The following is a 15,934-nucleotide window of genomic DNA, read 5'->3' on the forward strand; positions in this document are numbered from 1 at the left end:
CACACACATGGACACACATGGCAGAGGCAGCTGGAAGAACAGCCGGAGACAGACAGACAGACAGACAGACAGACAGGATGATGAACACACACCCAAGCCGTGCACACACATGTAGGCACACGCAGGCACAGACACACCTGTGTGTGCACAGACACACACGGACCTCCCAGCATCCCACACGGATGGGCACTGGGCACACGGATGGGCACTGGGCACATGGATAAGGGTGAGAGTACATGGGTGGGCACATAGGTGTGCACATGCCGATGTACACACAGCTGTGTGCATGTGCACATATACGTGTACACACATGTGGATTCTGTGTGCACAGATGTGTGAATCCATGCACACACATGTGGCTTCCATGTGCACACACGTGTGTGAATCCATGCACAGACACTTGGATTGCATGTGCACATGTGTGTGTGAATCCATGCATGTGTGACTCCCTGCACACACATGTGGATTCTGCGTGCACACATGTGTGAATCCCTGCACACACACCTGGAGTCTGTGTGCACACGTGTGTGAATCCCTGCACACACACCTGGATTCTGTGTGCACACGTGTGTGACTCCCTGCACACACACCTGGAGTCTGTGCACACGTATGTGAATCCCTGCACACACACCTGGAGTCTGTGTGCACACGTGTGTGAATCCCTGCACACACACCTGGAGTCTGTGTGCACATGTGTGACTCCCTGCACTCCCCGCACACACACCTGGAGTCTGTGTGCACACGTATGTGAATCCCTGCACACACACCTGGAGTCTGTGCACATGTGTGTGAATCCCTGCACACACACCTGGAGTCTGTGTGCACACGTGTGTGAATCCCTGCACACACACCTGGAGTCTGTATGCACACGTGTGTGAATCCCTGCACACACACGTGGAGTCTGTGCACACGTGTGTGAATCCCTGCACACACACGTGGAGTCTGTGCACACATATGTGACTCCCTGCACACACCCCTGGAGTCTGTGTGCACATGTGTGTGACTCCCTGCACACACCCCTGGAGTCTGTGTGCACACGTGTGTGTGAACCCATGTGCACACACTCATGTACACACACACATGCCCACACTGAGGCACACACACGTGTGTGTCTGCACATACATACAGGGTTACACACGTGTGTGTCCTCACACACACCCAGGGTGACACACACGTGTGTCCCCACGCAGAGGGGCTCACACCAGTCCACAATCGCTCCCACGGGCACGAGGGTCACGCACCGGGGCCCAGCCCCACATCTTGCCCCCTGCCCCTACCCCACCCCCACATCGTGCCCCCTGCCCGCGCTGAGTCTCCCCTGGCCCCCGAGCTCCCTCCGACCCCCCGATTCTGCCCCTCCGGGCCGCCCTGTCCCCCCAGGCCCCCAAATTTCCCCCCCTCCCCCTCGTCCGTGCCGCCAACGGGACCCCCGGGCCGGCGGGGCGGAAGGAGGGGCAGCAGGCGGGGGGGGGCAGGCGGGGGGTCCCTCCTCCATCCCTCCTCCTCCTCCTCCTCCATCTCTCCTCCTTCCTCCTCCCCTCCCCCGCCGCCCGCTCGGTGCCGGTGCCGGTGCCGGTGGCCGGACAGCGCCGAGCCCCGCGGAGCGGCATGGCCGGGGGCCGGGGGTCCTGCCGCCGCCCGCCCCTGCCCGCACCCCTGGGGCTCTGCCTGTGCCTCTGCCTGCTGCTGCCCGCGGCCGCCTGGAGCCCGGCCCTGCTGCCGCCCGCCGCCCGCAGGTACCGGCACCGGGGACTCGGGGCTGCGAGCACCGGGCGTGGGGGCACCGCGAACTGGGGGACTCCAAGCACCGGGCATGGGGGACACCGCGATTTGGGGGGCTCCGGGCACCGGGTATGAGGGCACCACGAACTGGGGGGCACCGGGCATGGGGGCAGTGGGGGTGGGGGCACCGCGAACTGGGGGACTCCGGGCACCGGGCATGGGGGACACCGCGATTTGGGGGGCTCCGGGCACGGGGTATGAGGGCACCGCGATCTGGGGGACTCCGAGCATGGGGGCACTGCGATATGGGGGGCTCCGGGCACGGGGCATGGGGGCACCGCAAACTGGGGGGCTCCGGGCGCCGAGGGCTCTGGGTACTGGGTACCGGGGGGGCTGTGGGCACGGGGGGGCTGGGGACACCGGGGGCTGTGGGCACCGCGTACCGGAGGGCATCAGGCACCGGGGGCTGCAGGTACCGGGGGCACCGGGTACTGGGGGCTCCGAGTAGAGCATGGGAAGAATCGGGCATCGGGAACTGTGGGCAACAGGGGACCGTGGGTACGGAGGGGCATCAAGCACCGGGAGCTGCAGGTACCGGGGCTACCGAGTACCAGGGGCTGCGAGTACTGAGCACCGGGGAGCATCAGGCACTGGGGAGCTGCTCTGAGCACGGGGGGCACCGGGGAGATAGGAATGTGGGCACAGGGGGATGAGGCACTGGGGGGGCTCTGGTGGTCTGTAGGTACCAAGGGTCTGGGTACCAGGCATGGAAGGCAGTGGGCAAAGGGGCACTGGGTACCAGGGTCTATGGGTACTGGGGGCTTTGTGTACCAGGCACGGGGGGCACCATGGGCCGGGGGGTACTGGCTGCTGGGGACTCCAGGGGAGGGGCTGTGTGGGCCATGTTGCTGGGGCTACTGGAGTTGGGGAGGCTGGGGGTACTGCAGGCTGCTGTGGGAGGTAGCTGGACTTACTGGGAGTACTGGAGTTTACTGGGACAAGCAGGACTTGCTGGGGCTTCCTGGAGTATTACTGGGGCTAGTGGGATGTGCTGGAGCTGGGGGTTACTGTGCCTAGCAAGGCTTAAAGGGGTTTACTGGGGAGTTGCTGGCGCCAGCAGGATTTACTGGTCCAGGTTATCAGTGCTACCAGGGTTAACAAGGTGCTGGGACATGCTGGGGCTACTGGGGCTGCCTGGGCATACTGGGGCTGCTGGGGCTGCTGGAGTTTTTGGGTCTGCTGGGGCTGCTGGGACTACTGACCATGCTGGGGCTGCTGGGGTTGCTGGAACTACTGGGGCTACTGGATCTGCTGGGTCTGCTGGGACTACTGGCCATGCTGGGGCTGCTGGGTCTACTGGGGCTGCTGGGACATGCTGGGGCTACTGAGACTGCTGGAAGTACTGGCCATGCTGGAGCTGCTGGGGTTGCTGGATCTGCTGGGGCTACTGGGACTGCTGGCCATGCTGGGGTTGGTAGGACTACTGGGACTACTGGGGTTACTTGGATTGCTGGGGCTGCTGCAGCTGCCTGACCATACTGGGACTACCAGGGCTACTGGAGTTCACTGGGCATGCTGAGGCTCCTGATACTCCTGGAGCTACTGGGACGGCTGGGCACACTGGGGCTGCTGGGTATATTGGGATTTCTGGGTATGCTGGGACTGGTGGGCACACTGGGGCTACGGGGTCTGCTGGGCTACTATGGCTGACTGGGCATACCAGAGATACTGGGGGCTGCCTTGGCATGCTGGGCATACTGGGATTGCCTGGGCATGCTGGGGCTGCCTGGGGCTACTGGGGCTGCTGGGGCTGCTGGGACTACTGGACATACTGGTGCTCCTGGGGCTGGTGCGGGGTGACCGTGCCCTGCCCCAGGGTCCTGCCCGTCCCCGGGAGGTGGCCCAGTGCGGGGGGCTGTGGGGACTCCGGGGGGCTGCGGTGCCCGTCCCGCCGCAGCGGCAGGCGCGGATGGCGGGGGGGTTGTTTACAGGAAGCCTTTGGCTCTGGCCGTGTCTCCGGCACCGGATTGCCGGGACCTCCCGGTTCCGCTCGGCTCGGTGAGGCGACGGGCAGAAGCCGTCTCATTTCCCTTTCCCCTCCCGACCAAGCCCAGGAAGCCCCCGGCGCCTTGGCACCACCCTGCCATATCCCCCCGGGATCCCCCAGCCCACCCCCCACCGCCTGCTGCTGGCACCGAGGGGCTCACAACCCCCCACCCCAGCCCATCCCTCCCTAACGCATCGCTGCGATCCCACGTGCCCAAACTGGGGGCACAAAGCCAAGCAGCTGGGTTTGGGAATGGGGGTGGGATTCGGAGCTAAGCCTGGCGTGGGTTTCTCCCCGGGTTGGCACATGCCCAGCGGCAGAGTCCGGGCCCCCTGGATGCACGAGTGGCGGCCCGGCGGGTGGGCTGGGGTCACGCCAGGCCACGCGGGCGCTCACATGCCGATGCCTGCCAGCTCCCGCCCCGCTCCCGGGAGGGCATTCCCCCTGGGAAACGAGCCGGGACCAATCCCCATCCCGGCGGGCATCATCGCACTGGAGCTGGCACCGCGTCCCGCCCCGCACCGCTGGGTGCCCTCCGGAGGGGACGATGCCACCCTGGCACGGGGGGCGGCGGCGGGAGCGTGGCGACAGCCCCGACGGGCTCTGCGCTCCCCCCACAGCCCTGGCACGGTGCCCGCCTGGGACGCTGCCCGGCCGGAAAGCCCTGTGCCACCCCGCTGTCCCCCCTCCCCGCCACCTCCCAGACAATTGTCCCCCCGCGGCGCCCGCTTGTCCCTGCTGCCACCGCCTCTCCTTGCAGCGCTGCAGCGGTCGGTCCCAAAAAGCTCCTTTTTTGACCCAAATTGTGCAGCCTTTGAGTTCGGAGCTGCCGAGGGAACGGCGAGTCCGTCCTGCCGCGGGGGATGGGGACACTCGGCGTCGTGGCACTGGTGTCCCCCTCCTCTGCAGGGGGAAACTGAGGCTGGGGGTGCCCGGGGCGGGGGTGGGCAGAGCCTGGCACGTGGGGCAGAAGAAAGGAGCCTTTGTGTGGGGTGGGCAGGGGGTGCGGGGGGGGCTCCGGGCCCTGCTCCAGGCCAGCCGGCGCCAGCGCTGGGTTGGGAATGCAGCAGGAATGTGGGGCCCCAGCTCCCCCCATGTGCCAGGGCAAAGCTCCCCGTGGGCACCCCAAAAACTGGGGCTGGGCAATTCCCAGGGCAATTAGGGTGGCAAGACCCCCATGGTGGCACTGCCACCCTCGTGGTGTCCCCACAGTGACATGGGGGGTTTCCCTTGCAGCAACTGGTGCTCCTACACGGTGACACGGACGGTGTCGTGCCACGTCCAGAACGGGACCTTCCTTCAGAGGGTCTTCCAGGGCTGCCGCTGGCCCCTGGCCTGCAGTGGGGGCAGGTGAGCAGGGCCACCAGGGTCCCCTGGGAGCAGGGACACTTGGAATTCCCCTGGGATGGGTCTGAGCTGCCCCTCTGTGCCGCAGCTACCGCGCCGTGCTGAGGCCCCTCTACAGGGTGACCTACAGGACACTGACGGCGCTGGAGTGGCGGTGCTGCCCCGGACACACCGGGGCCAACTGCGAGGAAGGTGGGAGCTGGGAGAGATGGGAGTCCTCTGCATGGCTGGGCTGGGGTGGTGGCACCCAGGGAATGTGGGACATGGCCTTTGGCATCGCTGGTGGGCATGGGTGGGAATGAGGACCCATGGGTAGGATGGAGGGAAGGGAGCAAGGGAGGGAGGGATGGATGTTCCTCTGTGTGAGTGGATGAAGGGGTGGATGAATGGGTGGAAGAAGGGATGTTCCTTGGTGGATGGATGGATGGATGGATGGATGGATGGATGGATGGAAGGATGGAGAGACAAAGGGAAGGAGGGAGGGAGGGATGTTCCCATGATCAAGTGGATGGATGAATGGATGGATATTCTCAGGGGTGGGTGCACAGGATGAATGGATGAGTGAATGGATGGAGGGCAGGATGGATGGATGTGGGTGGATGGGAAAGGTGGGGAGGTGGGCCCATAGGTGGATGGGATGAAGGAATGGATGAGTGGACTGATGAGTGGATGAGTGGGTGGATGGATGGATGCATGGATGCATGTTCTGGGTGGGTGGAAGGAAGGAAGGAAGGAAGGAAGGAAGGAAGGAAGGAAGGAAGGAAGGAAGGAAGGAAGGAAGGAAGGAAGGAAGGAAGGAAGGAAGGAAGGAAGGAAGGAAGGATGGATGGATGTTCTGTGTGGGTGGATGGATGGATGGATGGATGGATGGATGGATGGATGGATGGATGCAGGTTCTGTGTGGGTGGATGGATGGATGGATGGATGGATGGATGGATGGATGGATGGATGGATGGATGGATGGATGTTCTGTGTGGGTGGATGGATGGATGCAGGTTCTGTGTGGGTGGATGGATGGATGGATGGATGGATGGATGGATGGATGGATGGATGGATGGACAGACTTTCCTCTATGGATGCTGTGGCAGTGCCCACATGTGGCTGAGCGCTGGGTGGGCAGGGGTTGAATGGGTGCAAGGCTGTGCCATGTGTGGTGGGACAGGCACCGCCACCTCCTCACAGGAGGGGTCTTTGTCCCCTTTGTCACCACATCCTCCCCCTCCTCCTCCCCCTCCTCCTTCTCCCTCTCCTTCCCCCCTTTCCCTCAGGACCCTGCTGCAGGTCCCAGCACTGTGGGATCAGGGGCTGGGCTGAGGATACACCATGGGGACTGTGGGGTGGCACTGGGGGCCTGCAGGACAGTGGGTGACACGAGGGGGGCTGGGACCAGCTGAGTGGGAGCAGCGCTGGGGGAGGCGGGGGGTCTTCCTGCTCCTCCTCCTGCTCCTCCTCCTCCCCCCTCTCCCCGCGTGCTTGGCCGCCTGCCCCACATCTGGGCCCACTTAGGGCTGTCCCCTGCAGCACCGTGGTGGCCGTGCTGGGGTGGGGTGGCAGTGGGGGGGGGGCGCCTCTGCTCCAGACACCCCTTTGCTGCCATGCTGGGTGGCCCCAAGCCACTGTCCCCAAGGTCCCTCGGTGTGAACGGGGGGGCTGGGACCCCACCATGGGCTGTAGATGTGGGCAGTGTCCCTGGGATTGTGTCCCCCCACCCCAAAGCCACCCCCCAGACTCGGTCTGGCAGCCATGGGCATATTCAGGGTCCAGGATTCGGGACTGGGGGTGGAGCTGTGGGGGCTGGGGCTGGGTTTTGGGGTGAGATGGGGGGATCTGGTGTGTGATCATGGGAGGGGGGGGGGAGAGGATCTGGGGTAATAAGGGGTTTAGGGGGTCTGGTTTAGGACTGTGGGTGGGGTTGGAGGGCTGTGGGTTGGGGGATCTGGTGTGTGGTCATGAGTGAGGGGGACATCTGGTGTTGGGTAATGAGGGGTTTGGGGGGGGGTCTGGTTCAAGACCATGACAGGTTTGGGGGTTGTCAGTATTTGTTGTGTGGTCATGGAGGGGTTTGTTGGGTCTGGGTTAGGACTGTGGGTGGGGTTGGGGGTGTGAGTTGGTGGGATCTGGTGTGTGGTCAGAGAGAGGTTGGGGGGTCTGGTTCAAGACCAAGGGTGGGTTTGGGGCTTGGGGGCATCCTGTGTGTGGTCACAGTGGTCTGCTGGGTGGTCTTTGGGGCATTGGGGTGTCAGGTTTAGGACCATGGGTGGGTTTGGAATGTTGTGGTTTATGGGGATCTGGTCACAGAGGGAGGTGGTTGGGGCATGATGTGGGGTAAAGGCAGGGCTTAAGGGGGGTCTGGTTCAAGGCTATGGGTGGATTTGGGGGGTTGTGGATTGGAGGAAGCTGGTGTGTGGTGATGAGGGGTTTGGAGGTCTGGTGTGGGGTAATGCGGAGCTTGGGGGGGGGGGGCTGGTTCAAGACTATGGGGGGGTTTGTAGGTTGAGGGGTTTGGGGTTTTCTGCTTCAGGACTGTAGGAGGGTTTGGGGGGTGGTGGTTTGGGGGGCTCTGGTGTGTGGTCACTGGGGGGTTTGGGGCATCTGGTGTGGGGTAACGAGGGGTTTGGAGAGGTCTGACTCGGGGTTATGGGTGGGTCTGTGGGTGCCTGACTCATGGGTGAGTTTGGGACACTGAGGCTCACCCAGAGCAGGAATGGGACCCCTGCCCCTCCCACTACTTTGGAATGTAGTGGGGTCCACAGTGGGGTCCCCCAGCCTGACCCCCCTTCCCTCTGCAGAGGCTCCCACCTTCCTCACCGTGCGGGACACGGGGCGCCCCAGCACAGCCCCTCGCCGCCCCCCCCCTGCACCCCACGGCCTTCTCAGGTGGGTTCCCCCCCAAACCCTCTGGGGTGGGGACAAAAGGGTGGGTGGCCCCCACCCCACCGCCTATGTCCCCCAATTTTCCCCCACAGGGTGCCTGAACTGCAGCCATGTCGGGGAGCTGACAGCCCGGCTCGCCACCCTCGAGGCACAGGTGAGCCCCAGTCTGGGGTCTGGCCACCTCCCCCTGCCCACCTCGATGGGCACAGGAGCCCTGGGGGCGCCACCTTGTGACGCCCCTCCCATCTCTTTGCCAGGTGGCCCGGCTGTCGGTGGCTGAGCCCCCCACCCCAGCAGCACCCAAAGGCAGCCCCCCAGGCAGGGGCCCGGACTCTGGGCAGCTCTGGGGGTCCCCAGCTGCCCGAGGGAGCCCCGGGGATGACGGTAAGGCAGGGGGACAGTGACAGTGGCACCTGGCAGTACCTACAGGTCTGGGAAAGCACCTGAATGTTATCAGTATTTGGGGGACCCCCCCTTGGAGCCCTGATTGGGGGAACAGGGTGCTGTCCCACCCAGCTGACCCCAGTGGGGACACTGAGCCACCTGTGGGGCCCAGGCTGCCTCTGGGGAGGGGATGAGTGGTGGGGGGGAGAGGGTGTGGGTGGGGGACCCCCCTCGGGGGTGCCCCCGGGGTGCTGCCCTCAGGGTGCTGTCTGCCACAGGGAGACCCGGCCCCAGGGGACCTCCCGGGCCCAAGGGTGACGTGGGAGGACGGGGACCCTCGGGAATTCCTGGAGTGAAGGGTCCAATGGGGCCACCAGGTAAGGGGGACAATAGGGGGGACCCCAAGTCTGTTGCCTGACTCCAACCGAGCACCCCTGTCCCTGGTGGGCAGATCCCAGGCGGTCTGGGTGCTTGGAAGGGGCTCCAGCACTGCACACCTTCAGCCACCCCCTGCCCTCACCCTCCTCTTCCTTCCTGCAGGTCCCCCCGGCCCCCCAGGACCACCCGGCCGGGATGGGGCCAGGGGGCTCCCCGGAGAGAAGGGGTCACCCGGGCCCCCCGGGCCCCCCGGCCCCCCTGCCCCCGTGGGACCAGCGATACCCCACCTGGCTGAGCCCAGTAAGGGGGCTGGGGTGGGGGTCCCCTTCCCAGTCTGACCCCGAGAACAGCACTGGGTTGGGGGCTGGGCTGTGGCAGGGCTGGCCAGGGGGAGTGGGTTGGGGGTCCAAGCATTGCCCAGGCTGGGGGTGGTGTGGGGAGCCCTCGGTCCTGGGGATGAGGTGTGGGGCACTGGGCAGAGTGGGGGGCCCCCAGGCCATCACTGGGGTCCCTGGGACAAGCTGGGGTGGGCTGGGAAACACTGGCAACACCCTTGCCATTACTGTGGTCCCAGAGATGAGGTGATTGTCACTGGGCAGGGCTGGGGACCCCCCTGACACCACCAGGGTCCCAGAGATGAGGTGATTGTCACTGGGCAGAGCTGGGGACCCCCCTGACACCACCAGGGTCCCAGAGATGAGGTGATTGTCACTGGGCAGAGCTGGGGACCCCCCTGACACCACCAGGGTCCCAGAGATGAGGTGATTGTCACTGGGCAGGGCTGGGGACCCCCCTGACACCACCAGGGTCCCAGAGATGAGGTGATTGTCACTGGGCAGGGCTGGGGACCTCCCTGACACCACCAGGGTCCCAGAGATGAGGTGACTGTCACTGGGCAGGGCTGGGGACCCCCCTGACACCACAGGGTCCCAGGGCAACCCCCTTTTCATTATTAGGGTCCCAGGGATAAGGTGTGGGGGAGGGCAGGGGAGGGGTCTGGGGTCCCCCCAACATGCTCAGGCCTGGCCCCTGCCCACCCCCCTCCATCCTCCCCCCAGGGGATCCCCTCCTCTCCAACACCTTCACTGAAGCCACCAGGAGCATCGTGGGCCCCGTCGGACCCCCCGGACCCGTGGGGCCAATGGGTGAGTGTGTCCCCACTCCCCTGCCCATCCCCAAGCCTTTGGGGGTGCCCCAGTGCCAAGCTGAGCTGTGCCCCCTCTCCTTGCAGGTCCCCCCGGACCCCCAGGTCCCATCGGGCCCCCTGGACCCCCCGGACCCGACGTAAGTGCTGGGGGGGGCACAGGGTGGGCTGAACCCATGTCCCCTCCCCGAGGGTGATGTCACCCACCTTGTCCCTGCACAGGGAAGAGCTGGAGCACCCGGAGCTGCCGGTCCCCCCGGGGAGAAGGGGGACAGGGTGAGTCCCCCCAGCCCCCTCAGCGAGTTTGGGGGGTCTTAGCCGAGGGGTGCCACCAGCATCACCCCTGGTGGGGGTCTGGCTGTGCCCTCCAGGTGCTGACGGGCTCTGTCCCCCTGCAGGGTCCCCAGGGCCACCCAGGCAGCCGCGGGCAGGACGGGGCGCAGGTACGTGGGTGGGTGGGCACCCCCCGGGCTGCAGCCCCCCGTGCCCCCCACTGCCAGGCCCTCTCCTCTCTGTGTTTCAGGGCGAGCCGGGCCCCCGGGGCGAGCCGGGAGAGAGGGGCACTTGGGTGAGTGGCACTGGGGGCACCAGGGACAGGAGGGGGACACGGTACTGACAGGGCACCTGTGGGTGCTGGGGTGGTGGTGATGGGCTTGAGGGGACCCCTGGCTCTCTCCCTGCTGTGCTCTGTGTCATCCCTGGGACCCCAGTGATGTCCTGGGGGTCCCCAGCTGTGCCCAGTGCCCCACACCTCATTCCTGTCACCCCAGTGATGTCCTGGGGGTCCCCAGATGTGCCCAGTGCCCCACACCTCATTCCTGTCACCCCAGTGCTGTCCTGGGGGTCCCCAGATGTGCCCAGTGCCCCACACCTCATTCCTGTCACCCCAGTGATGTCCTGGGGGTCCCCAGCTGTGCTCAGTGCCCCACACCTCATTCCTGTCGCCCCAGTGATGTCCTGGGGGTCCCCAGATGTGCCCAGTGCCCCACAGCTTGTCCCTGTCCCCCCAGAGGTGTCCTGGGGTCCTCAGCTGTGCTCAGTGCCCCACACCTCATTCCTGTCACCCCAATGATGTCCTGGGGGTCGTCTGCAGTTCCCAGTGCCCCACACCTCATTCCTGTCACCCCAATGATGTCCTGGGGGTCCCCAGCTGTGCCCAGTGGCCCACACCTCATTCCTGTCACCCCAAGGATGTCCTGGGGGTCCCCAGCTATTCCCAGTGCCCCTCACCTCATTCCTGTCACCCCAAGGATGTCCTGGGCGTCCTCTGCAGTTCCCAGTGCCCCACACCTCATTCCTGGGACTGCGAGGATGGCAAGGGGTTGTCTGACTCTGCCCAGTGCCAAGTCTCATTCCCAGCACCCCAGTGGCGGCACTGGGGGTCCCTGGCAGTGCCCAGTACCCCACACCTCATCCCTGGGACCTCAGTGATGTCCTGGGGGTCCCCAGCTGTGCCCAGTGCCAATGTCACCTGAATGGCACAGCACTAGCCCCCCGGTGACCCCCCTCAGCACCAGGGGGCACAGAGCTGTGCTGGGGGCACAGGGTGGGCTCAAACCCCCCGAGGGTACCCCCAGTCCTTCCCCCAGTGTCACGGTGAGTCGGGGGGTGCCAGGAGGTGGAGGGTACCCATGTGCCCCCCTGCTCCCCCCAAGGGGGTGGCCTGGGGCCCTGTGGGGGTGCAGCCCCCGCTCAGCCCATCCCTCTCTTGTCCCCAGGGGGAGGGTTTGCACCAGCTCCGCGAGGCACTGAAGATTTTAGCAGAGAGGGTTTTAATCTTGGAAACAATGATTGGGCTCTACGGTGAGTAGGGGGATGGGGACCCCCGGGGCAGTCCCCGCTCCACGGGGTGACCCCCAGCCCCACTGGCAGGTCCCCATGATGTCATGGTGGCCCTTGGCTCACTGATGTCATGGAGCTGTGGGGAGGGGACCCTCGGCACCTCCTCCCCTTCACCGTGGGGGGACAGGGCCAAGGGGTGACCCTCGCTCTGAGGGGTGACCCCCATCCCTGTTGGCAGGCCACCAGGTCCCCGTGACATCATGGTGGCCCTTGGCTCACTGATGCCATGGAGCTGCAGGGAGTGGGGGACCCTCAGCACCCCTTCACCTCCACCATGGGGGGAAAGAGCCAAGGGGTGACTCTCGCTCTGAGGGGTGACCCCCATCCCTGCCAGCTGGTCCCTGTGACATCATGGTGGCCTTGGGCTCACTGATGCCATGGAGCTGCAGGGACAGGTTCCTCAGCACCCCTTCACCCCCAGTGTGGAGGGATGGGACCAGTGGGGTCACCCCTGTTCTGAGGGGTGACCCCCATCCCTGCCAGCTGGTCTCTGTGACATCATGGTGGCCCTTGGCTTGCTGGTGTCATGGAGCTGCAGGGAGGGGACCCTCAGCACCCCCTCACCTCCACCATGGAGGGGACAGGGCTAAGGGGTGACCCCCATCCCTGTCAGCAGGTGACCAGGGCCCCATGACATCACGGTGGCCCTTGGCCATGTATGATGTCATCATGCACATGGTGACATCATGGCCAGCACTGGGGACCAAAAGGAAAGGCCAGAAGGGTGCCCCCACCTGCACCCACATCTGGGTACCCCAGAACTGCCCCCAGGCACTGCCCACCTCGGGCAGGGACACCTGTGACAGTCCCTGTCTTCGAGACAAACTGGTGGCCCCCTGAGCAGGTTGGGGACATGTCCCCCCATGTGTTGGGGGGGCTCTGTGTGCCAGGGCCTGGCAGAGGGAGTGGCCCTGGGTAAGGGACATTTGTGTCCTCCCATGTTTTGGGGAGCTCAGCATGCTGGGGGATGACAGGGAGCACCCACAAATAGGGGACATCTGTGTCCCCCTGGACAGGTTGGGGACATGTCCCACCACATGTCAGAGGGCTTGGTATGCTGAGGGGTGGCAGAGGGAGCACCCCTAAGCAGGGGACATCAGTGTCCCCATCAGGGCACTGTCAGGGACATCGAGCCAACTGCACCTGCTGGAGGGTCCACACAAGGGACCCCCAGGGATGGGGGAGCCCCTCGCAGCCCCCTGGGGCCACGGGAGCCCCTGGCACCCCTCCGGGACCAGGAGGGCACCCACCTGGGAGACCTGGCACCCCCACCTAGTGCCCTGGCACCCCCTCCCGCTGGGGCTGCACCCCCGCTGTGCCCCCCGCCATGCTGTGCCCCCCGTGCCACGCTGTGCCCCCGCGGGGCCAACACGCTCTGCTCTGCTCTGCTCTGCTCTCTCCCTCTCCCCCAGGCCAGTAGCTTCCAAACCCTCCTGCGGCAGCAGGCCCGGCTGGAGGTCCTGGCTAGAAGGGTCACCTTGCTGGAAGCCATCATCTGGCCAGGTAACCACCCCCTGCCCTCCCCCCGCATGAGCCTGCAGCGCCGCGGCACCCCCGGGAGCGGGCACGGGGCACGGGGGGCTGCACCCCCGGGAGAGGGGCAGGGAGAGCTCGGGAGAGCGTGGGGACCCTCCTGGATTGAGAGGGGCAACCATGGAAATCATCTTGGATTGAGAGAGGTGACCATGGAGACCCTCCTGGACTGAGGGGCAACCATGGAAATCATCTTGGATTGAGAGGGAGCCATGGAGACCCTCCTGGACTGAGAGAGGGGTTCATGGAAATCCTCTAGATTGAGAGAGGGGACCATGGAGACCCTCCTGGATTGAGAGAGGGGCCATGGAGACCCTCCTGGACTGAGAGGCAACCATGGAAATCATCTTGGATTGAGAGGGAGCCATGGAGACCCTCCTGGATTGAGAGGGGCAACCATGGAAATCCTCCTGGATTGAGAGAGGGGACCATGGAGATCCTCTTGGATTGAGAGAGGTGACCATGGAGACCCTCCTGGACTGAGAGGCAACCATGGAAATCATCTTGGATTGAGAGGGAGCCATGGAGACCCTCCTGGACTGAGAGGCAACCATGGAAATCCTCCTGGATTGAGAGAGGGGACCATGGAGATCCTCTAGATTGAGAGAGGGGCCATGGAGACCCTCCTGGACTGAGAGGCAACCATGGAAATCATCTTGGATTGAGAGGGAGCCATGGAGACCCTCCTGGACTGAGAGGCAACCATGGAAATCCTCCTGGATTGAGAGAGGGGACCATGGAGATCCTCTTGGATTGAGAGAGGGGACCATGGAGACCCTCTTGGATTGAGAGAGGGGACCATGGAGACCCTCTGGGATTGAGAGAAGCAGCCATGGATACCCTCGGGCCAAGAGAGCACCCCAGGGTCAAGGGAAACCACGGAGCTTCCCAAGGTTCAAGTGAGACCATGGAGCCTCTCTCAATCCAAGGGAGTCCTCCAGGGTCAAGGGAGACCATGGATCACCTCTTGGATTGAGAAATCCCCATGGAGGTCCTCTTGGAGCAAGGGAAACCCTGTAGCTCCCCAAGGTTTAAGGGACGTGATGGAACCCTCCTCAAACCAAGGGAGACCATGGAGACCCTCTTGGACCAAGAGAGGTGACCATGGAGACCGTCTTGAGCCAGGGGAAACCCTGGAGTTCCTTGCACTAAGGGAGCCCCTGGAACCCCTCTCAATCCAAGGGAGACCACAGAGACCCTCTTGGACTGAGGGAGCCTCCCTGGAGCTTCCCAAGGTTCAAGGGAGACCACGGAGCCCCTCTCAATCCAAATGAGACCATGGAGCCCCTCCTGGATCAAGGGGAATCCCTGGAGCACTCCAAGGCAAAGGAAAACTCCAGAGCCCCTCTCAAACCGAGGGAGACCATGGAGACTCTCCTGGATTGAGAGACACAACCGTGTCTTGGGCCAGGAGCAACCCTGGAGCTCCTTGAGGGTCAAGAGAGTCCCTGGGGAAGGGTCTCCCAAGGGAGCCCCTCTCAAACCAAGGGAGACCGAGGGACCCCCCAGGGTCAGAGGGGACCATGGGGACCCTCTTGGGCCGAAGCAGCTCCCAGAGCTCCCCCTGTCCCAGGGGATACCCCGGTCCCAGCCCCCCCATGCCCAGCTGGGGGGCAATGGGTGCCCCCCACCCTCACCTCCCTCCCCATCCCCTTCCCAGCTGCGCTTTCCCGCGGGGGAACCCCAGCTTTTGGGGTGCCAGCCGGGGGTGCCAGCCAGGGGTGCCAGGCAGGGGGTCCTTGAGGGGGTGTCCCCAAACCCTGGGGACACCCAGAGTGGGGCAGAGGGAGGGGCAATGAACCCCATTCCTGTGGGGCAGGAGACCCCCACTGGGGTGATTCTTTTGAGGAGGGTCTGATACCACCCCCGACACCCCTTTCCTTTCCTCCCGCAGAGCCAGAGCCGGGCTCGGGCAGTGCCCCCCTGGGCACGGAGACCCCCAGAGTCCCCCGTGGGAAGCGTGGCAGTGCCCAGCCCCCCTATGGCATCGTGACCCGCCCCCGAGAGCCGTGAGGAGCCCGAGGGGGTCCCCATGTGCCCCCCACCCCGTGCCCGCTGCCGTGCCAGGGCGGGCAGGGACACCCCCCGGGGTGGGGGGACAGGATAGGGGTCACCCCAGTGTCCCCCCACTTGGTGCTACTGGTGGCACGGCACCGACCCCCCCCCCACGCTTCCCCCCATGGCTGCTGCTTGAGCCCCCCCAGGGAGGGCAAAGGGGGGACCCCCACCCCTTGTTTGTGCCCCTGCCCCTCCAGTGCAGCTCTGGGGGGGGTGGGTTCCTCCTCCTCCCAACCCCCCGTGGGTCCCTGGGCCGGGGAAGGGGATGGGGGGCTGGCGGTGGGGACCCCCCGGGTGGGGCTCCCGCCGTGCCGCGCGCTTTGTCCCGCTGCTTTGGGACCCTCGAGGTCAGTAAATGTCCCCAAATCCATGTCCTGCCGTGTCACTTGGTGTCCCCAGGACCCCCCCGGGGGATGTGGGGAGTGGGAGGCTCTGGGGGTCTGTTCACCCACAGTGGGTGGTCTGGGGACAGCAGGGGGGGGCCGGGGGTGACAGAGGGGTGGGGAGGGGGCCAGAGGGGGATGGAGTGGGATGGGGTGGGGTGGGATGGGATGGGATGGGATGGGATGGGATGGGATGGGATGGGATGGGATGGGTTGGGGTGG

The 15,934-nt window shown here is 65.1% G+C and overlaps 1 protein-coding gene across 1 annotated transcript; it reads left to right on the plus strand.

Moving 5' to 3' along the window:
• Positions 1 to 1,540: 1,540 nt before the first annotated feature.
• EMID1 (EMI domain containing 1) lies at positions 1,541 to 15,607 on the plus strand. The gene is given in 16 exon segments (XM_071572157.1): positions 1,541 to 1,736; positions 5,006 to 5,119; positions 5,205 to 5,308; positions 7,906 to 7,964; positions 7,966 to 7,993; positions 8,083 to 8,144; positions 8,248 to 8,374; positions 8,653 to 8,751; positions 8,915 to 9,052; positions 9,811 to 9,897; positions 9,984 to 10,036; positions 10,119 to 10,172; positions 10,295 to 10,339; positions 10,420 to 10,464; positions 13,151 to 13,241; positions 15,166 to 15,607. Coding segments are annotated over 16 exon segments (1,353 nt in total). The 5' UTR covers positions 1,541 to 1,608; the 3' UTR covers positions 15,285 to 15,607.
• The last annotated feature ends 327 nt before the right edge of the window (positions 15,608 to 15,934 follow it).

Source organism: Pithys albifrons, chromosome 17, assembly GCF_047495875.1.
Source record: "Pithys albifrons albifrons isolate INPA30051 chromosome 17, PitAlb_v1, whole genome shotgun sequence".
Classification (NCBI taxonomy): Eukaryota; Metazoa; Chordata; class Aves; order Passeriformes; family Thamnophilidae; genus Pithys; species Pithys albifrons.